This window comes from Brachyhypopomus gauderio, chromosome 2, assembly GCF_052324685.1.
Source record: "Brachyhypopomus gauderio isolate BG-103 chromosome 2, BGAUD_0.2, whole genome shotgun sequence".
In the NCBI taxonomy this organism is placed as follows: domain Eukaryota; kingdom Metazoa; phylum Chordata; class Actinopteri; order Gymnotiformes; family Hypopomidae; genus Brachyhypopomus; species Brachyhypopomus gauderio.
In genome coordinates, this window is record NC_135212.1 from 36,752,712 (window position 1) to 36,776,290 (window position 23,579).

Genomic DNA, 23,579 nt, shown 5'->3' on the forward strand with positions numbered 1-23,579 from the left:
AGGCAAGATGTGTTGAGAACTACAGGGCTACAGCGTACATTATTAACCAAGACAGGCTTCAAATAAAAACTAACATTTATTTACAGACTAACTGTACTCTATGAAATAGTAGAACATTTTAAAGGGGATTAAGACATCACGGTAAGTGCATGACTAGCACTTCTTCCAATAGTTCAATGTTTTTTCGATCTCTGTAGGAATGACTCGAGAAAGGTCTGAGGTTTTCTTGTGCATCTAGGAAACGGAATTTTAAAAGTGACAGGATTCTGAGCCTAACGCGTGTCCTTGGAGACACTACCAGGGCAGGTGGGGAATGTGTACCTGAAGACAACTTCTCATCAGGGTGCAGTCTCCTGTGTGTGGACAGAGGGAGCAAATAGGAAACTGCTTCCCTCCACAGTGCTGAACAGGACGATGCGACCAAATCACAGGCTGAACACCCGAACCCTGTTTCTGCTTCTATCTGCCTGTCTTTAATCAGTAGTATTAAAGTGGGTTTCTTGCATGTGTTAGTGTGTGCTTATTGGGAGAGTCCAAACACGCACAAACATTGCTATGGTAGAGTGAAGAGGTGGTCTTGATTTACTATAGAGTGGAGAGGTGGTGTTTACTATGGTAGAGCAGAGAGGTGTTGGGTGTTGATTTGCTATGGTAGAAAGTGGAGAGGTGGTGCTGACTGCGTGGTGAGGTGCTGTTGCAACCTGGGTTGCCTGCAGCCCTCACACACGTCCTTACACACACACACACACACACACACACACACACACACACACACACACACACACACACAGAGTGGCCCAGCCACTTAAGGAGGAATGTAGGATAACACACGTGTAGACAGTCGATGCTGGCTGAAGGCAGGTAGCTTCTGTGGAGCTTAGCTGAGACCTTTCAGGGGTCATACAAACAGACAGCACATCAGAGACCCCCCCCATCTCCCTGAAGCCTGGTCCAATAGCAACAAACTTTCAGACCCATCAGGAAGAGCAAACTCCAGAACAGAGGCACCCTCCTCTCCCGAGGCCCAGGGGACCTGCAGTCTGCTGCTGTGACAGTACTGAGAACCATCAGTCTGGTGCCAACTCTCTAAAACACATTTTCAGACGTGTTTAAAAACACACACACATGCACACATTCAGTGGGTTTAAGACTGACCTCAAATGAAAAAACAAACAAACAAAAACAAAACACTGCTATTGGAAAACCAGCATAAAGATCCTTAGCGTTAGTTCCTCAAATAAGGCTGTGAAATATATAATTAAATACGAAAAATACAGCAATGTGCAGCTAACTCCTCCAACAATATTGTGCCCATACAGTGTGTGTATATGTCAAGTCTCTCAAGGGTGCGGTACTAGAGATGAGTAGAACTGGCCCCAGTAGCAAGCCCCCACTCAAACCACACCACTCCCACCAGAGCACTGGGACAGGCCTAACATGCAAACAGGAGGAGTGAGGAAAGAAACACACACAAGCCCAACAGCCCACACATTACACATTAACAGTGCAACTCAAAGGCAATGAGTGAAACAGTGAAGTGTGTGACTCTCAGTAAAGTGTCACTCCTGGTCAGTAAAGGGTCACTCCAGGTCAGTAAAGGGTCACTCCAGGTCACGCCTACAGCTGGGCAGTGTGCGTCTGTCCACCACACACTCCTCTGTCCAGACATGGCTATGTGCAGCCTGTCCCATAGCTGATGGGATGATCTCAGTCTCCAGGATCAACTAGCAGAATGGCCTCTGACCACTCTCTGAGGCTGGTCCTCAGGGGTCCTCAAGGGTCAGAGGTCACAGGTCAAGCCTGTGACATCATCTGTGTAGTGAGGGGGTTTGGTGCTGAAGAGGAGGTTGAAGTGGGGGAGGGAGCAAAGGGCCTCGGGTCGTTCCTGGGAGAGAGAGGAGGAGTGGAGAGAGAGGGAGAGGGGGAGGGGAGCCCCCCACACTCAGTTCTGTTTGATGGGTGAACGTTTGTTCTGGTGGCCCTGGACCCCCTCTGAAGCAGGGTACAGGTGTCTGCACAGCCACTCACAAAGCCTCCAGGGGTGTGTGTGCATTCACAGCTCCGTGACGTGGAGCGGGTAGCTGGCCGGGGGTGGGGCGGGTCCAGGGGCGGGACCTTGGGTGGGACCGGGGGTGGGACCAGGGACCTTCAGTCTGTGCAGGTGACACCCATGACAGAGGAGGTGTCCATCGAGCGGGTAACAGCGATGGCCGTCTTCATCAGTCAGCTGCAGGCCACAGTCCTGCCACACAAACACACACATACACACTTATTTGACGAATATGAGCTAATTCACTTTGGAAAGGAGTGTACCACATAATGTGGTGTGTGATAATCTAAACATCATGGCAACACGCGTGCAGCGCACCACGTCTTACCTCACAGTGGTAGCACTCCACGTGGTAATCTTTGTCCATGGAAACTACGCGTATGGTCTCCTCTGAGCCCTGGAAACAGTACACACACACAAGGTGAGTGAACAGCGACTGGCACATAATGCAGCCTGAGTGGCGGTACTCACCTGGGCGGGCAGGATGGGGCGGCCGCACCACGCACACTTTGGGGCGAAGACGCTGCAGAGACGGAGAAAGACAAGACAGCCCCATTAGGAGCGACTACCACAGCTCTGCAGCTATAATTTCAAAACCCATCTAAACTCTCATGTTTTGTTCTTAAATTGTACTTTGCTCCAGGTGTATGTCCAGGTCATTCTATTCTGTTTAGTTATTTATTTGATTTCATTAATTTTAATGTATTCTGGTTATCTGCAGCGTGTTCCTTTATATTTGTCTTTTAATTAATACACTATATTGCCAAAAATATTTGCTCACCCATCCAAATGATCAGAATAGGTGTTCCAATCATTTCCATGGGCACAGGTGTATACAATTAAGCACCTAGGCATGCAGACTGTTTTTACAAACATTTGTGAAAGAATGGGTCACTCTCAAGAGCTCAGTGAATTCTAGCGTGGAACTGTGATAGGATGCCACCTGTGCAAGAAATCCAATTCGTAAAATCGTAAAATTTCCTTGCTCCTAAATATTCCACAGTCGAATCTCAGTTCTATTATAAGAAAATGGAAATGTTTGGAAACGACAGGAACTTAGCCACGAACTGACGGAGTAGGGTCAGCGGATGCTGAGGTCACCAACTTTCTGGAGAGTCAATCACTACAGATATCCAAAGTTCATGTGGCTTCCAGATTAGTTCAAGAATAGTGGTCAGACAGCTTCATGGAATGGGTTTCCATAGTCGAGCAGCTGCATCCAAGCCATACATCACCAAGTGCAATGCAAAGTGTTGGATGCAGTGGAGTAAAGCACACGCTTCTCCATCTGGCAATCTGATGGACGAGTCTGGGTTTGGTGGTTGCCAGGAGAACGGTACTTGTCTGCATTGTGCCAAGAGTAAACTTTGCTGGAGGGGGGGTTATGGTGTTGGGTTTTTAAGGAGATTGGCTTGGCCCCTTAGTTCCAGTGAAAGGAACTCTGAATGCTTCAGCATACTAAGACATTTTGGACAATTCCATGCTTCCAACTTTGTGGGAACAGTTTGGAGCTGGCCCCTTCCTCTTCCAACATGATTGTGCATCAGTGCACAAAACAAGGTCCATAAAGACATGGATGGCTGGTGTGGATGAACTTGACTGGCCTGCACAGAGTCCTGACCTCAACCCGATGAATTAGAGCAGTGACTGAGAGCCAGGCCTTCTGGAAGAATGGCCAAAAATCCCCATAAACACACTCCTAAACCTTGTGGACAGCCTACCCAGAAGAGTTGAAGCTGTTCTAGCTGCAAAGGGTGGACCAACATCATATTGAACCCTATGGATTAGGAATGGGATGTCACTTAAGCTCATATGTGTCAAGGAAGGTGAGTGAATACTTTTGGCAATATAGTGCTTGTTCATCACTCTGTCTGTGGTCTTTCAAACGTGCTTTAGAAATAAACTGACTTGACCTTAGTTGGCGAGTTAGACTCAACATTCTTAGACAGGCTTACGTGTGACAGTCTGTAACACAGTAGACGTTGTTCTTACGTGTAATAGTCTTTAACACAGCAGACGTTCTTACGTGTGATAGTCTTTAACACAGTAGACGTTCTTACGTGTGATAGTCTTTAACACAGTAGACGTTGTTCTTACGTGTGATAGTCTTTAACACAGTAGACGTTGTTCTTACGTGTGATAGTCTTTAACACAGTAGACATTCTTACATGTGATAGTCTTTAACACAGTAGATGTTGTTCTCCACGTCCACAGTGAAGGGGACACCATCAAGGCTGTCCTTACACACCACACAGCGGAAACAGCCTGGGTGGTAGGACTTACCCAGGGCCTGGAGAATCTGCACACATACGCACACACACACACACACACACGTTTGTTGAGCAAAGCTGGCATTCCTTTCACATTCAGCACTCCATGTCTTTATCCCATTGAACTCACTACAGTTGTCTATGACAGCCAAATCATAATCCTCTACATATGTAGCACGGTGTGTGTGTGTATCTTGTGCTGAAATGGAGGTGTTAATTTGTATGATTTAAACAATAAAGACAACTGTGAAGATAAATTGGTCACTCATACCATCTCCATGATGAGATGTCCACACACAAAACACTTCTCTGCTGTCTGCTGGAAGCCAGAATACTGTGGGAGACACACACACACACAAACTTAGTCAGCACTTGATCCGTGGGTGCACACACTAAGTAAGAAGGTGACTATGCCCTCCATAGCACTTTAGAGGGCTTGATTGTAGGATGCAGAGTGCTGGCTTTAGTGTGAACTTTCGATTTTTTTGTCCCATCAGCGGCCGGACTTCTGTCCAAAAGAAGCAGGAGGAAGCACTCCTGTCCCCCATTCCCCCTGCTGAACTACCATTCATAACAGGAGAACAGACCCTTAATGAGCTGCAATTTACCACATTCCCATATACACAGTCCAAATACTGGTGTTAGCAGCAAGTTCCACCGTCAGCCTCTTGGGGGCGCTGCCGCTCTCTGCTCCGTGCAGGCAGGACAGAAGGGGACACTCTGGGGATGTGTGAGTCATACTATTGTATCCCCAAACATCCAGACACAGCACGCAAGGCTTGCTAAGCCACCAGCCTCTGCTGCTTAATGAGAGATCACAGGTTTGCACATTGCTGACTGAACAGGTTGCAGGCGTCTTAGGAAAGGGAACAGCCTCAGGATGGCCATCTGCCAGCCACTGCATGTGGAAGGGGGGGTAGCCACGGGTAGGAAGGGGCGGGGTTTGATTCAGATAACAGATTTTGGGTGGGTGTGTTTTCCAGAGTGTATATTCGTGTGTTGACAGGTTGCACTCAGATGGTTCCAAAGGTCCATCCTCAACAACCAAATTCTAGTCCAGTCCGCTGCACATGGGGCAGTGTCCTGCTCAGCTGGGGGCGGAGTCTGGTGGAGCTTTAATAAAGCAGCCAATACCAGGACGTCCTGCCCCTCCCACTCCCCTCACTGGATGGCCCATCTGTCAGACCCCTGGTGTCAGGGACAACAGGGAGGGGATCTGGATCCATGGAATCAAAGGGAGTTAGGGTTTAGGAGCAGCACATTATCGATCAAATGAACCCAGATCCATCATCACCATCATCAGGGAGCTGATGCCTTATAAAGCACAACAGGAGTTTCTCGAGGTCTAGACAATAACAACACTGATATTACTCTGACATTACTCTGACATTACTCTAGGGGTGGGCGATATGGGGAAAATAATGTATCACGATTTTTTTTTCATAAAATCACGATTTCGATTTTTTATCACGATCTTCCATCCAAAAAAAATGGGGCTACAAAGCTTTCTTTTTAAGCAGATTTAAATGAATGATATTGCAATTTTCCATGTGCAAACATTTTAAACAAAAAATGTAAACAACACACGACACTTGTCACGTAGGGCTATGCCCCCTCTCCTAGCTGTCACTCCGGTTTCCCTGTTCCTCGTGTCTGTGTTGTTCCCTGCTCCTTGAGCCCGCCTTGTTGTCTGTTTCTATGGTTTCCCCACGTCTGCCACACCCATGTCATTATTGTCTTCACCTGTTTCTAGTCTAGTTCAATGTATTTATAGTCCCCGTGTCTCCCATGTCGGTATCGGTTATTTTGTGCTACTTACCTGTTTGTTCTCTTAACTGTTTGTTTCGTCTTTGTTGTAAGTACGTTCAGCCTAGTCTTTGTTTTCCCTGCCTTGTTTTGTTCTTTGTGCCACCATACCTGTTATGACCCCTGCCCGGTATTACGACTTTGCCTTTGGAATTCCATTCAATAAATCTCGCTCTCCTCAGCGTTTGTGTCCACCTCCCTGCTCTGCGTCACGCAGTTTGTTACACTGTTAAAGTGCACTATTGCACTAAATATTTCCCAGCACGTTAAACTTAAAGTTAAATATTTATACATATAGTAGAAATGATTCGACATAATTCGCTTTTTTATCACATTATTTAAGGGTTGTTTATTTTCAAAACATTCTCGTTCTCTCGTTTCACATTCTCTCATATTTTGTCCTGGAATTACAAGAGGCTCGTATTTGTTAACGTAATACAAGAGAACTGTTCAGTCAGACAGATATTTGTTGTGAAACAAAGTAGTTACAATTTCAAGCATTTTCAAGTACTTTAGCCTAAATTCCAGCACTTTTCAAACCTGAAACACAAAGCAACATTAAAATTCGTCAGGTAAATGTTCCTTCCCCTGTTTTTGAGGGATGTTTCTTTATACTACCACATATCGATCGCGCGAGGTGTGGCGGAGTCGCGCGCTATGGTCACGTGTGAGGTGGCTGCCCCCGCTGCCCACATTGTTTCACTTTCGGCATATTACTTGGGATGCCTACGTCTCAAGTGATTGAATAAATTTGTTGTACTGGCAGCGGACGTTTTCACGTGTTCTTTGCACACTTTACATATCGCTGTAGTTTGGTCTTGGTCAGTGGAAGAAAATCCAAATCAATTTCAGATTACAGAGGTGGATTTCCTCTTCTTTACCAGCTCCTCGGTTTGGCTTTCAGCCTTCGTTGTCCACTTTTAGTTTTTACAAACACAACATGGAGGCGTGGAAGACGCACTGTTCACTGTGATTGGTCAGTCCTATGCCCTACGTCTGCCGCATCGGTGGGAACCAGCATAAAAAAGTCATTGTGCTGATTGGCGAAGGCGATCTATACGATTTCTCTAATTTGGCAGATCGCCTGCGATTCTCCACTCATTATCGCCATTCACGATTTTATATCGTCATATTGTTCACCCCTACATTACTCTGACATTACTCTGACATTACTCAGTCAGTCTGTAAAGCCTTTAGTTTCACTCTTGTTCAGAAATATAGTTCAATGTTATCACTCTTAGTGGCACACGTTCACAACAGCTGAAATGAAGCAGCCCACGCTCCATTACAGCATGCAGGAAGGTACTGGGGCCAGGGGGCGGGGCTACACTCACACATACACACACACACACACACGTCAGTCAATCACGACATCTGCTCTCCCCTGAGCATGAAAACACACCATCTCCCCCTCTCTCTGTCCACTCATCCACCCACGATTGCTGTGCATCCACCTACCCCTCCCTCCACCCACTCCGAGACTCATTCTGTCTTTCCAGCTGCCCTGTCTACATTCATCCATCCACACATCCGTCCACAGTGCACACGCACACAGCGCTCACCAGGAAGTCCTCTTCACAGTAGACTTTGCCGTTCACATTGTAGAATGCCTTCCCTCTCAGTCTTCGCCCTGAACAAACAAACAAAAATCAGCACATACGGTCACATACCAGCTGTGGGCGGAGCTCTCAAGTCAGAGGCGGAGCCTCAGCCTCCACCCTCGTCCACAAAGGTGCCAGCTTGTGCCACCTTCATATGCAATCCAGCCCAGTAGTGTCTTCTGGCGGAGGGCAAGTCGAGTCTTGATCGGATATGTGAGGCGTGTCTTTTTTCAGGAAGCGTCCAACCCTCCTGGGCCTCTTGGGAGAGACGTGCTGGGAACTGGGAGCACACACGGCTGCTCTCGGGACGTTGGGAAGCTCTGGGACGCTGGGAAGCTCTCGGGACGCTGGCATGATTTCGGAACCGGAGACACCACACAGCACAAACCTGCTTAGAGACCGCCGGGTGTAGACAAGCCCAGGTCAGCTTGTGATAGGCTTGGTTATCATCTGACAAGTTGAATCAGGTGTGTGTATGTGTGTGTGCGAGAGAGAGAGAGAGAGAAAGAGAGAAAGAGAGAAAGAGAAAACACTGAGTTACACAGAACCTTGGTTGAGGGAGTGACGGTGGTTTGGTTACCATGCCAATGCCACCAGGCACTGTGCTATTCTGTGCTAGGGTTAGGCAAAACCAGGAGAGTCACATAAACCTTGAAAAGCCAGAAGTGTAACTAAGAACCTGGTCAGAACTGCACCACCATCAGTACCCCACCAGAACCGCACTGCAAGCAGAACCCCCCCCGTGCACGGATTACCGTAATTGGGCTATTAAACCACGATGCATCACATACAAAGACATCCTCCAAACCATGAGGCAACAGGTGGAGACAGCTACATATTCACACAGTGTGATGGTAATTACAACCACAGCCCCAACTAAACAAGGAACATGACCAAGATATGCTCTCTCCATCTCACTCCACCCACTCACCCCACATCACTCACCCACTCACCCCACATCACTCACTCACCTCAGTCACTCTGTTCTTGCATTTTCTGTGTCTCAAACTCATTTCCACACCCTAAGGTTGGACAGAGACTCCATTTTCCCCATGTTATGGATCTAAACACACACAGTTCTACTCTACAGCCTGTTACACTCTCCCATCAACAGTCAGAGTGTATAAAGAATTCATGCCCATATCTCTCTCACTCTACTCACTCTCTCTCACACACCACAGAAGGGGGTCTATAAATCAGTCTGTGCTTTTAACTGGTCTTGCTGAGTTGTGTTTCTGCTCTGGGAGCTCGTGGGACAGACCCATCACCCCCCTTACACCACAAATTTATGTCCTCCTCCCATTCAAACACACACACACACACACATGTGCACACACACACGCGCGCACACACACACACACACTCTGGGTTCACCAAGAGAGCCCATGATTAATGCCCATATCGCAGCACTGAACAGAGAAGCTGTTGTTTAAACCTCACCTCACAGAGCTGCTGAAGGATCTGACGCCAACCACTGGCAACCCAGACTGGGCCTTCAGGACTCAAACCTGCCTCCCCCCCCCCCCCCCCCCCCAACTCCGCCCCCCTCAGGGGAAGAAGCATCAATGAACTGTGCGAAAGTGGGTTTACGCATGCAGGAATGCTCAAAGAACTGAAAGGTGCGGAGAGATTTGGATGAGAAAGCTGCGCGAGATCAGACAGATAGAGCAAAGGGCTAAGACAGCAGCCGTCTCACCTCAGGGTGACTGCACGGGTACAGGGGTTAGGCAATGTTGGGGCAGACGCTCACAGCTGCCCCCGTGGGGTGGGTCAAGGGAATGAGTAAATGGGCACATGGAGAGATACAGGGCAGAGACACAGGGTAAATGGAGACAGGGCAGAGACACAGGGTAAATGGAGACATTGTTTGAGGCTGAGGTCACTGGCTCCTCCCGTCCACCCTCCCCCCACCCCGGCAACAGAGGGGGAGGTGGGTGGAGGGGAGGTGCGCAGAGGTCTCCTGTCTCCTTTTGTCCCCTGGAGTCTCTTTCTCACTGCACAGTCACAGCTCCTTCCCCTCACCCTCTCCTCCTCTAGGTTTGTGGAGAGCTGGACACCACAGGCCCCTATAAAGCTTTAAACGCATCAAAGATCAGAGAGTTTCTTAACGTCGTACACATGTGTGTGCACAGATTGCCTTGCACTCTGGGAGTTACACCACGACTGAGCTGGGGTGTCAGCTCACCCTACATTCCAGTTAGTGGTGAAAACACTTCTATTCTGTGCTGGAGGAGCATAAACAGAGGCACGATCAGAGCCCGATCTCACACGTGAGCTCACCCAGTGGCCCAATCATGCCACATCAGACCCATACCCACTCTCATACCCACACCCATACCCACACCCACTCTCATACCCACACCCACTCTCATACCTACACCCATACCCACTCTCATACCCACACCCATACCCACACCCACTCTCACTCCCATACCCACACCCACTCTCATACCCACTCTCAAACCCACACCCACTCTCATACCCACACCCATACCCACATCCACTCTCATACCCACTCCCATACCCACACCCACTCTCACTCCCATACCCACACCCACTCTCATACCCATACCCACACCCACTCTCATACCCACTCATACCCACACCCATACCTACACCCATACCAACTCTCATACCCACTCTCATACCCACACCCACACTCATACCCACTCCCATATCCACTCTCATACCCACACCCATACCTACTCTCATACCCACTCCCATACCCATTCCCATACCCACTCTCATACCCCCACCCACTTCCATACCCACTCCCATACCTACACCCATACCCACTCCCATACTGACTCTCAAACCCACTCCCATACCCACATCCACTCCCACACCCACTCCCATACCCACTGCCATTCCACTCTCAAACCCACACCCATACCCACTCCCATACGCACACTCACTCCCATACGCACACCCATACCCACTCTCATACCCACTCCCATACCCACTCCCACTCTCATACACACTCCCATACCTACACCCATACCCACACCCACTCCCATACCGACTCTCATACCCACTCCCATACCCACACTCACTCCCATAGGGAGTTTTTCCTTGCCACTGTCGCCTTTGGCTTGCTCATTAGGGATTTGGACCCATAGTATTGTTAACCTTGTAAATCCTATGTTCACATATGTTGTGAAAAGCGCTATACAAATATATTTGATTTGATACCCACACCCACTCCCATACCCACACCCATACCCACACCCACTCCCATACCCACTCTCATACCCACACCCACACCCATACCCACTCTCATACCCACACCCACTTCCATACCCACACCCACTCTCATACCCACTCTCATACCCACACCCACACCCATACCTACACCCATACCCACACCCATTCTGACTCTCATACCCACTCCCATACCCACTCTCATACCCACTCCCATACCCACTCTCATACCCACACCCACTCCCACACCCACTCTCATACCCACACCCATACCCACTCCCATACCCACTCTTTGGGGTATCATCTTTTACTTTAATGTTTGGGAGAATTTGTGGTTCAGAACGTCCCTCGTTTTCAGCAAGCTAGATTTGCGCTTGGTTGCATCTGTGCTTAGCAGCGCAGCAATAAAAGGCGTCCCTTGAGAAACAATTAACTACCATACTGCGTTCCGGACACGTGAAGGTTATTTAAACCGTGTATGCCGTAAATGTTTATGAAAAATTCTTATGATAACAAAAATAAACACCGGTTTTTGGTGCGAACTAGTATACCGCTCAGCACTACCCACACCCATACCCACTCCCATACCCACACCCACTCCCATACCCACTCTCACACCAACACCCACTCCCATACCCACTCCCACACCCACTCCCATACCCACACCCACTCCCATACCCACTCCCACACCAACACCCACTCCCATACCCACTCTCACACCCACTCCCATACCCACTCCCATACCCACTCTTTGGGGTATCATCTTTTACTTTAATGTTTGGGAGAATTTGTGGTTCAGAACGTCCCTCGTTTTCAGCAAGCTAGATTTGCGCTTGGTTGCATCTGTGCTTAGCAGCGCAGCAATAAAAGGCGTCCCTTGAGAAACAATTAACTACCGTACTGCGTTCCGGACACGTGAAGGTTATTTAAACCGTGTATGCCGTAAATGTTTATGAAAAATTCTTATGATAACAAAAATAAACACCGGTTTTTGGTGCGAACTAGTATACCGCTCAGCACTACCCACACCCATACCCACTCCCATACCCACTCCCACACCAACACCCACTCCCATACCCACTCCCACACCCACACCCACTCCCATACCCACACCCACTCCCATACCCACTCCCACTCCCACACCAACACCCACTCCCATACCCACTCCCACACCCACTCCCATACCCACTCCCATACCCACTCTTTGGGGTATCATCTTTTACTTTAATGTTTGGGAGAATTTGTGGTTCAGAACGTCCCTCGTTTTCAGCAAGCTAGATTTGCGCTTGGTTGCATCTGTGCTTAGCAGCGCAGCAATAAAAGGCGTCCCTTGAGAAACAATTAACTACCATACTGCGTTCCGGACACGTGAAGGTTATTTAAACCGTGTATGCCGTAAATGTTTATGAAAAATTCTTATGATAACAAAAATAAACACCGGTTTTTGGTGCGAACTAGTATACCGCTCAGCACTACCCACACCCATACCCACTCCCATACCCACACCCACTCCCATACCCACTCTCACACCAACACCCACTCCCATACCCACTCCCACACCCACTCCCATACCCACACCCACTCCCATACCCACTCCCACACCAACACCCACTCCCATACCCACTCTTTGGGGTATCATCTTTTACTTTAATGTTTGGGAGAATTTGTGGTTCAGAACGTCCCTCGTTTTCAGCAAGCTAGATTTGCGCTTGGTTGCATCTGTGCTTAGCAGCGCAGCAATAAAAGGCGTCCCTTGAGAAACAATTAACTACCGTACTGCGTTCCGGACACGTGAAGGTTATTTAAACCGTGTATGCCGTAAATATTTATGAAAAATTCTTATGATAACAAAAATAAACACCAGTTTTTGGTGCAAACTAGTATACCGCTCAGCACTACCCACACCCATACCCACTCCCATACCCACTCCCACACCAACACCCACTCCCATACCCACACCCACACCCACTCCCATACCCACACCCACTCCCATACCCACACCCACTCCCACACCAACACCCACTCCCATACCCACTCCCACTCCCATACCCACTCCCATACCCACTCTTTGGGGTATCATCTTTTACTTTAATGTTTGGGAGAATTTGTGGTTCAGAACGTCCCTCGTTTTCAGCAAGCTAGATTTGCGCTTGGTTGCATCTGTGCTTAGCAGCGCAACAATAAAAGGCGTCCCTTGAGAAACAATTAACTACTGTACTGCGTTCCGGACACGTGAAGGTTATTTAAACCGTGTATGCCGTAAATGTTTATGAAAAATTCTTATGATAACAAAAATAAACACCAGTTTTTGGTGCGAACTAGTATACCGCTCAGCACTACCCACACCCATACCCACACCCACTCCCATACCCACTCCCACACCAACACCCACTCCCATACCCACTCCCACACCCACTCCCATACCCACTCCCACACCAACACCCACTCCCATATCCACTCCCATACCCACTCCCATACCCACACCCACTCCCATACCCACTCCCACTCCCACACCAACACCCACTCCCACACCCACTCCCATACCCACTCTTTGGGGTATCATCTTTTACTTTAATGTTTGGGAGAATTTGTGGTTCAGAACGTCCCTCGTTTTCAGCAAGCTAGATTTGCGCTTGGTTGCATCTGTGCTTAGCAGCGCAGCAATAAAAGGCGTCCCTTGAGAAACAATTAACTACCGTACTGCGTTCCGGACACGTGAAGGTTATTTAAACCGTGTATGCCGTAAATGTTTATGAAAAATTCTTATGATAACAAAAATAAACACTGGTTTTTGGTGCGAACTAGTATACCACTCAGCACTACCCACACCCATACCCACTCCCATACCCACACCCACTCCCACACCAACACCCACTCCCACTCCCATACCCACACCCATACCCACTCCCATACCCACACCCACTCCCATACCCACTCCCACACCAACACCCACTCCCATACCCACTCCCACTCCCACACCAACACCCACTCCCATACCCACTCCCACACCCACTCCCATACCCACTCCCACTCTCATACCCACACCCACTCCCACACCCACTCCCATACCCACTCCCATACCCACTCCCATACCCACTCTTTGGGGTATCATCTTTTACTTTAATGTTTGGGAGAATTTGTGGTTCAGAACGTCCCTCGTTTTCAGCAAGCTAGATTTGCGCTTGGTTGCATCTGTGCTTAGCAGCGCAGCAATAAAAGGCGTCCCTTGAGAAACAATTAACTACCGTACTGCGTTCCGGACACGTGAAGGTTATTTAAACCGTGTATGCCGTAAATGTTTATGAAAAATTCTTATGATAACAAAAATAAACACCGGTTTTTGGTGCGAACTAGTATACCACTCAGCACTACCCACACCCACTCCCATACCCACACCCACTCCCATACCCACTCCCATACCCACTCCCACACCCACTCCCATACCCACACCCACTCCCATACCCACTCCCACACCCACTCCCATACCCACACCCACACCCACTCCTACTCCCACACCCACTCCCACACCCACTCCCACTCCCACTCCCACTCCCACACCCACTCCCATACCCACTCCCACTCCCACACCAACACCCACTCCCATACCCACACCCACACCCACTCCTACTCCCACACCCACTCCCACACCCACTCCCACTCCCACTCCCACTCCCACTCCCACACCCACTCCCACTCCCAATCCCACACCCACTCTCATACCCACTCCCATCCCTCTTATCTGCTGGTACATTACCCAGCGCTACAGCAGTAAACAACATGTTGACTCCTCCACCTTTCCTGTGTGCATTCCTGTGTGCCCCTGTCTTCAATCTCTCTCTCTCTCTCTCACACACACACACACACACACACACACACACACACACACACACACACACACACACACACACACCGCAACAGCACAAAGAACAAGTGGGTCCTTATTACCTGCAGGTGGGCAGGGGCACAGTGCATGATGGAATGTTAGGGGTGATGACTGTGTGCTTGCGCATGTGTGTGTATATCTGTGAAGAGAAATTCTAGGCTTCACTAGTCTATACACATACACACACACTCATACACACACTCTCTGACGTGCACACACACACGCACAAACACACATACACTCTCACTCTCTCTGATGCGCACACACACACACACACACACACACTCACTGACGTGCAAACACACACAAACACACACACACACACACAGAGTGTGTATGACAGTCAGCACCTGCTCTTCTGGTTTCTTCTTTGTTCATCTCGCTGGCTGGAGTTTCTCCTCCAAGAACATCCGACGTTATCAGCCCAGTACACACACTCTCAGACACACACACACTCTCACACACATGTCAGTAACTAGGAAAGGAGAGTGGAACTACAGGAGAGTGTGTGTGTTCACCGAGACTTACATTGAGCTTTAGCATTTGTACTGTAGAGCAATGCAAAAAAGCATAGATCACGGCCCCTGAACCGCCAGCACAGAGCCACGGCGTGTTTGGGGGTGAGCAGCTCAGGCAGAGGGGCGGGGCTCTTCAAACATGAGGGCGGGCTTTTCAGGCCTGTGAAGGCACAGGGGCGGGGCTCTACAGGCATGAGGACGGGCTCTTCAGGCCTGTGAAGGCACAGGGGCGGGGCTCTACAGGCATGAGGACGGGCGCTTCAGGCCTGTGAAGGCAGAGGAAAGCCTGTCTCCGCCCAGGAGGGCCAGCTGAATAGGAGGAAGGGTGGCTCCAGCCCAGCTCTCTTCCTGTAAGGGGACAACCTTAGCAGACCGAGGAGCAGGGCAGGACTGAGGGGGTGTACACACACACACACACACACACACACACACACACAATCCCCATCTGAGACACACACACACGCTCCCTATCTACCTTGCACTCTCTCTCTCTCACTCTAATCCACCTCATTCTCTCTCTCTGACCCCGTAATACATCTTGCCCTACACCACCTACACACGTCCATATGCTGGTTTTGGAGGAGATGTAGGCAGGTGTGCACAGGGTGCATACAGGCAGAAGACACACGTGTACAAGAGCCAGGTGTGTGTGTGTGTGTGTGTGTGTGTGTGTGTGTGTGTACTCACCACATGAACAGCAGGTGAAGCAGTTGGTGTGGTACAGATTCCCCATTGCCTGACAAGCTTGGCTTGCTCCATACACTCCTTTCCCACACTTTATACAGATCCCTGGAAAAAACACCCCAACACATTACACCGCACCCCCAGCACATTATACCGCACCACCAACACATCACACCGCAATGCCCCAACACATTACAACACACCCCAACACATTACACCACACCCAACACATTACACCACACCCCAACACATTACACCCCTGGAATACAAGGTGGAACCACCATCCCACCCTGGTTGAAGGGCACAAACAGGAGCCATGACAACAGCATTCTGGGGCATCACTCATCCACCGAACTGGACTGATCAGTGTGGAGTGCTGTTACCAACCCTAACATAATCGTTCAAGATACAAGAACTGGTCTCCATACAGGTTAAGGAAAGAAACCCAGGATTAGCCAGATTATGTCCACATTAAAACTAAACCTTTATTTATCTATCTATTTATTTGTTCATTCATCCCACAGGCGAAATACTACAGACAATGCAACTTTAACCTTAGGCTCCACCTATAAAATCAGCAACACGATTCTGTTTAAATGACACAGTGTACAAAATCCCTGAATGTGGTAAGCCAGAGCTTTTTATCTAATGTGGTGCGCAAAGGAGCTATAGTCAGCATTCACATTAGTTAAAGAACAATCGCTTAGCATTCTGGGAAAATAAGTCAGCAGTGAGGGACCCTGAGCTCTCAAGCATGACACAGCCTCTGCTGGGGGTCGCATTCCACACCGAGGGCAGGGTCAATACCCGGGTTCACACAGAGGTCGTTGTGCCTCAGAGACACACCGACGTTCACAGGAGTGTCTGATGTGAACGGCGCACGGTGCTACTCCTCCAGCTGTGACGCACCCTGCGAGAGCCGTGACTTCACTGCTTCTGTGTGTAAAGTTGCTAAATAAACACATTTTATATACAGCATTTTTTCCATTTCCTACATTGCAGTGTTGCACACAGGCTTTCTGGAGAAAGAGGCGTTTTAGACAGAGGCAAGCAAAGAACTTTTATATTATACATAAATGTGTATCAGCCCATGAACAGAGTCCTACAGTACGAGTGCTGGACTGATTCTGTCTCTCACCTTCAAACATGCATGACTGAGCATTTATGTCTCAGGAAACAAGGAAACTAAACAATCCCAGTCAACCCAGTCAATGTTGCTGTCTCACTGGTCTGTGACACTGGGAGAGTGTACTGCCCCCTTCTGCTGGCCATGCTACCATCACGTCTGCAGGTCAAACCTCACACATCCTTTGTTCAAGACAGGTAGCTGAATGAAACTTTACAGCTTAAAGCAGGGGCTTATTCTTTTAAAGGGAACCTTCCCACACCATGAGTCAAGATGCCCAAGTGATTTATAAACTGCTGGTGGGGTGATGGAACTAGGGTTGCAGCGGTAACCAGTTTCACGGTATACCACGGTATTAAAATGCACGGTTATCATATCGTGTGCGTTTGCTTATAACCGGTAAAAAGCAAGCCAGCGGAGAAACTCATCCGCGCATGCGCAACTCCGCTCCGGTTCAGCTCCGCACACATCGGTGAGAATGGCAGAAAGTGCATCAGACTTAACAAATTTTTTAACAAAAAAAAAAAGCTAAACTAATGTCAGCGGCGAAAATGACGTAATCGCGGTGGCTCCGCCCGTGCGCAAGGGTCTCGCGCGCTGTCGATTCGCGAGGTCGTGCACCTCTCGAATTTTGTAACTTTGCGCGCGCTGCGCCTCAGCGCAATGAACAAAGTCATGTTTGGAGGGTTCATACACCTTTATAAGGTGGAATTAAAGTACTTGTACGTAACTTTAAAGGTCCGTTTCAATATTTCCCAGCACCCTAAACTTAATTAAGTTAAATATTTATATATATACTCGAAGTAATTCGCTTTTTTAATCACATTATTTAATGGTTGTTTATTTCCAAAATTCCCAATCTTAACGTCTTCACGTTCTCTCATGTTTCGTCCTGGAATTACAAGAGGCTCGTATTTGTTAACGTAATACAAAAGAACTGTGCGGAGTCGCGCGCTACGGTCACTAGTGAAAGTATAAACCTAGCTTTTTAAGGTCCTTGCTTTCACTGGATGTGAAAGACGCCATTAATTTACATGCGTTCATTTTCAAATTCTAACGTGCCTGTTTTTGATATGTTAAAACCAGACTCGGTGTGAAAGCCTTAAAATAGAAATTTCTATTGTGAGGATCATGTCAGAAATAAATCCTCTCTTTCTGCAGTATCTGGTTATATTCTAACTTGGAAGTACAACGGACGTTTACAACAGTTGTTGATCAGACAGTGACCCCGGCTGAGTTTATCAGATATTAAATAATTTAAACTTAAATAATTGTACTGAAATCCATGATTTAGGTTTCTCTAATTTTGCAGTATTTATATAAACATGTGTACAGCTTATTTTTTTAAAGGACACATTTTGTATACAATAGTTCCAGGTTTCTACAATAAATAGTTAATTGAACAAAAATAACTTGTAATTTCTTTAAGGGTCAGTGTATCTTTTAATAATATACAAACTAACTGTGATACCGTGATAACCGTGATACCGCGATATTTTCTGAGACGGTTATCATACCGTGAAAATCTCATACCGTTGCAACCCTAGATGGAACCCATGGGTATGGTCAGTGTTTCCATGGTGACCGGTGTGGGGGAGGGGGGCATTGTGTCCCCTTGATTTCTGCCCACTCAAAATCCTCAAGACAACCCACAAAAATGAGCTGCCCACCGTCACTGTCCCAGTATGCACTGCACCTTCATATGACCCTGCTGCCACACCGCACAGCAGAGCTACTCTACCCTGCAGATGAGAGAACACCACCTGACCTTCATCACCCCAGAACACTACCTGACCTTCATCACCCCAGAACACCACCTGACCTTCATCAGCCCAGAACACCACCTGACCTTCATCAGCCCAGAACACCACCTGACCTTCATCACCCCAGAACACTACCTGACCTTCATCACCCCAGAACACCACCTGACCTTCATCACCCAAAGACACCAGCTGACCTTCCTCACCCAAAGACACCACCTGACCTTCCTCACCCAAAGACACCACCTGACAACAATGCTGCTACCAGAGACATTTGTGTGAGAGAACGACTCTCTAACGTGAATGTCAAATGAGTGTGTCTATCTGTTAAGAGGGGGGGGGGGGGGGGTGTAATGGGGGGTTGAAGAGAAAGAGAGAGAGGAAGAGGGGGCAGAGTGAGTGAGAGAGTGAGGATGAGAGAGAGAGATGTCAGGGGAGCAGCACTATCTGCTCAGAAACATGGAGTCTCTCAGGAAGTACTTGCTCTGGTACAAAGGAAAGTGTTGGGCTGCCGCTGGGCACTCTGGGAAGCTGGAGGATATGCAGCAGAGCCCATCATGTACTGCTGTACACACATGACTGAAGAGGAACATCAACGTGCTGCCTTCAGGAGTGTGTGTGTGTGTGTGTGTGTGTGTGTGTGTGTGTGTGTGTGTGTGTGTGTGTGTGTGTGTGTGTGTGTGTGTGTGTGTGTGTGTGCGTGTGTGTTGGGGTCATTGCCCGCTGAGGATGATGGCCCTTTTGAGAAGTGACCAGTGGGATACCACCCATCTAAGCTGTGATTGGTCATGGCCCCACCGCTGTGGCCTGGTGTGATTGTGTCCAATCAGAAATCAGCTAGTTATGCACACACAACAGGTCAGAGCATTCAGATAATGCTCCACTTAGTCTCTGCTAGGCGCTGCAACCAAGACACACACACACACACACACACACACACACACACACAAACACACACACAGACGCACAGACAGACGCACAGACAGAGCACACAACCATTTGAAAGAATCAACACATTTTTTACCAATCAGGGGAACAGAGCCAGTAACTCTACCCATCTGTTACTGGTACCCACCTGTTACTAGTTGCAGTGAACATAACAGGACCACCCCCCCCCCACACACACACACACACACCATGCTCACACCAACATATACAGCAAGTCTGAGAGAAACTGAGAAACTTCTGTTACATTTTAAACTATGAAGAAAGTAAAGCTCACCTGAAACTTCACCTGTTCTGAACCACCATTTAAACTCCCACTCAGTGTCCCGGGAATCTATATCAAATGAATCAGCAACAAGTCAGCGGACTGCTGGGACCTGCCGCTCGGACCTGCCGCTCGGACCCGTCTCTGGCACACCGCCTCACGTGGGACAAAGCGGAAGACCCAGTGATGAACGCAGCTCGGCTATCCCATCGCCCATTTCCTCCTCTTCACGGCCAAAACTTTTAAATAACAGAAAGCGTTGCGTTGTACCTTTAGCTGGCTTGGTTTCCCATGGAAACCTTACGAATAATCATTCAGAGAGCCTCCAACAAAGCGCTTCCTTCACACACCAGCCTTAATGTGGGGAGCGACCTGCCCGTCTAGAGCCGCTCCAGCTCAGGCACAAAACAGCGCCGTGTTCCGTTCAACGGACCGTTCACGTAAACGCTGTTGCAAACCACACACACACACACACACACATACGAGGCACGAACTTAATAATTACGAGCAGTCTACCAAAACAGCGCGCCTACACGTTTGGTCCAACACAGGGGCGATTTTAGGATCTGGTCTTTAGGGGTGCCCAGCCCCCAGTGCTCACAGAGGCACAATACCAAAGTATTGCGCAGGTGCAGAGCAAGTTTTTTGCATAATATAATATTTAAAAAATGTGTTGAGCCAGGGGGTGCTAAGCAACTTCACGGTGGTGCTCTAGCACCACTAAAAATACCCTAGCCTCGCCCCTGGTCCAACAGAAAGACCCGTGAATTCCCAAATGATCTCCATTTTAGTGCGAGACCATGTCGAAGCAGGGGTCCCCGAGGACACCCCAACTTTCCTTTTGTCGTTTGTTGGGACACTGTACATGGAACATCCTGGAACCAAATATAATACCATGTTTCAGCATGTAATAGCTCCAAGCTGCAATGTAAACTGGCTATAAAACACAACTGCGTGTATTCCAGTACTTGCGTGGTGGGGGTTTGTGAGATGAACGCTTACCGAAATATTCCTTCTTCATGTGCATCTCCAGCTCTCTCTCCAGCTCCAGGGTCAAGGCCTCCAGCCGCCTCTCGGCCTGACTCGGACCGCCGTCCCGGGCAGGGGTCACCTGGCACGGCAGCTTGAACTTCTGGCCCTGGGCGACCGTTTTGGCGGAGACGCAGTAACTATCGGCGGCGGGGACGTGAACTTGGGTGTCGGCTCCGTGCTGGGCGGACTGGTGCGGCTGTGACTCCTCCAACACGGGGTACGTCTGCAGATGAAGGCGGTGGGCAGCGACCGCCTCACCGAAGTCTTGATGTAGACCGTCTTCTAATAAGCCGGGTCCCAGCACCGACGACCGGGGCGAGGGGAGCTGGATCTCCGGGTAAGCGCTCATAGACCCCCGCGAACTCCGCGAGCTTCTGGAGCTGTGGCTGGAGATGCTGGAGCGGGGACTGACCGCACAGGTGGCCACCGCGCCGGACCTGCCGGTCCCGTCCTGGCCGCTCACGCCGGCCACGGTGGTGCCGTGCACCGCGACGCCCTCCGGATCGGGGTTACCGCCGAGCACGTAGCGGGACTCGGAGAAACTAGAGCGGGGACTCGTGGTGCTGGAGTACTGGCTGGCGGTACTGGAGCGGGGGCTGACGTGCCGTTGGTCGTAGCCCATACTGATGCCACTCGTGCGGTTGCTGCTGGGCTTGCTCCCGCAGTCGTAGCCGGTCAGACTGGCCCTGGGGCTGGAGTGTTTGCTGGTGTCGCTCGCCGTGCTCGCGTAGCTGGAGCGCGGGCTGAAGGTGGTGCCGCCGTCGCACTGCACGACACTGGACCGGGGGCTGGTGTATTTCTCCTGAACCGGGACGGCGATGCTGGCGCGGGGGCTGCTCACGCTCGACCGGGGACTCGCGTGTTTGCTCTGCTCCTGAGACGAGTGAGACGACGCCAGGCTGCACCGCGGGCTGCCCGCCGCGTACCTGCCGTCGGGGTTGTTCCCCAGACACACGCTGTTGCTCCGGATCCCGGACGCGGCGGTCTGCTTCCCCCACACCAGCCCGTCGTAAGCGCAGCCGGTGCTGTACCGGTGCCCCTGCGCGTCCGGCGAGTACCGGCGGTGCCGGTCCGGCGCGCCGCTGTAGCACGGCAGAGCAACTTCAGATCTGGTGCAGTAACCGTCGTCGGTATAAACCGCGTCTCGCTGCGGAGAGCAGAAGTCCAAAGGCACCGCGCGGGTCCCGTTCACGGAGCGCACCGACGCCGCGCTGTAGACTTTGTTCCCCGGCGTGTAGTTCTCCACGGTGTGGGGCTGCTGCAGGGGCGCCGAGCTGCCATTCATTCCTTTACTTTTCTGTTCAGGTAGCACGGCGGACGAAAAAGCCACATCGGGATCGAGGTCTCCTCTTCCGCTGTATATACTGTCTTGATAAACATCATAAATCGAGAGATTGTCCATCAACTTGCTCGCTCTGTGTCCCAGATTTTCTTCGTAACGATCCATGTTGAACAAGTTGGGAGACCCAGTGAGCGAGGCGAGCGGAACAGGACACGCACAAACTGTATTTCACATGGAAATCACAACAAAACGCTGGCTCCGCCGAGCCATCGCTTCCTATTGGTGATCAGTTAGTCTTCTGTCGTAATTTCTTCACAATACATGATCCCCGCCTTCCAAAATTGTTGCGATACACTCGTTTGACAAAGTTTCCACACAAGAGACGTTTGTCAATTTCAGTTTTTGTTAAGTTGAAAGGTCTTTACAGTCAATGGCGCGCTGCGCGGAGGAATTTTCTCTCTTGAGTTTTCTCACAATCCTTTAAAAAAACGTTGTTTTTGAAAATCTGAGCCACGTAATTTCTTTTGTTAAGAGTCTCACGACGGCATGGGAGCTATTCGAGCGAAACAAGACAAAAAAAGGTCTGAATAAAAGGAAGCGCACGGGACTCGTTTCTGTAAAAGGAATGCGAGGAGGTAGACGGGGTGCGCTGCGGCGCTGTGGAATGTGGTTAATGCTGGAGCGGAACAATGATCGAGACCAGCTCAGCAAGGGGGTTCCGATCCTGAAAAAAGCCCTTTGGAGAGGGGATGTGTGTCCACTTTCATGCGCCGGGCAAGATTGAGGATTGAACTGAGCAGACGAGGCCCAAGGCATTCAAACTGCTCTATATCAGGAACATTTAAGCAAATAACAACTCCAATGAGTGGCCATCTACCCGAATTTAAGAAAATAAAAACAGGATCATTAACTAGGCACACATTCCCTGAATGGTTATGGGTTCATTGAAATCGGCTTTTTATATGAGATTACTAATTACAGTATTTTCCTCTTGTGAACTGGTCATAAGGCAGCCTATAGACCCTGTTTACAATTATACATAAGACGGTTTAGTAACTACAAGTGGCCCGTGAGTGGTTGACTGGAAGGTCGGGGGAGGGGCGAGTCAGACACCTTTGCGTGAGACTTTTGCTGTTTGAAGTAAACGTGTTAAATT

The 23,579-nt window shown here is 49.4% G+C and overlaps 1 protein-coding gene across 6 annotated transcripts in view; it reads right to left on the reverse strand.

The window, feature by feature from the left end:
* wtip (WT1 interacting protein) overlaps window positions 1-23,157 on the reverse strand; it is a 23,338-nt gene extending 181 nt beyond the window's left edge. Inside the window, exons 1-8 of one of the 6 annotated variants that reach the window (XM_076995079.1) lie at window positions 21,112-23,088; window positions 16,017-16,118; window positions 7,689-7,756; window positions 4,592-4,654; window positions 4,219-4,349; window positions 2,522-2,573; window positions 2,379-2,447; window positions 1-2,242 (exon numbers count right to left, since the gene is read on the reverse strand). The exon at window positions 1-2,242 is cut by the window's left edge and continues 181 nt beyond it. In XM_076995079.1, the coding sequence (XP_076851194.1) occupies window positions 2,054-2,242; window positions 2,379-2,447; window positions 2,522-2,573; window positions 4,219-4,349; window positions 4,592-4,654; window positions 7,689-7,756; window positions 16,017-16,118; window positions 21,112-22,588 (2,151 nt within the window). In that variant the 5' untranslated portion in view covers window positions 22,589-23,088 and the 3' untranslated portion in view covers window positions 1-2,053. The other 5 variants (XM_076995089.1, XM_076995084.1, XM_076995108.1 and 2 more) reach the window with 5 other exon arrangements.
* Between the last annotated feature and the right edge of the window lie 422 nt (window positions 23,158-23,579).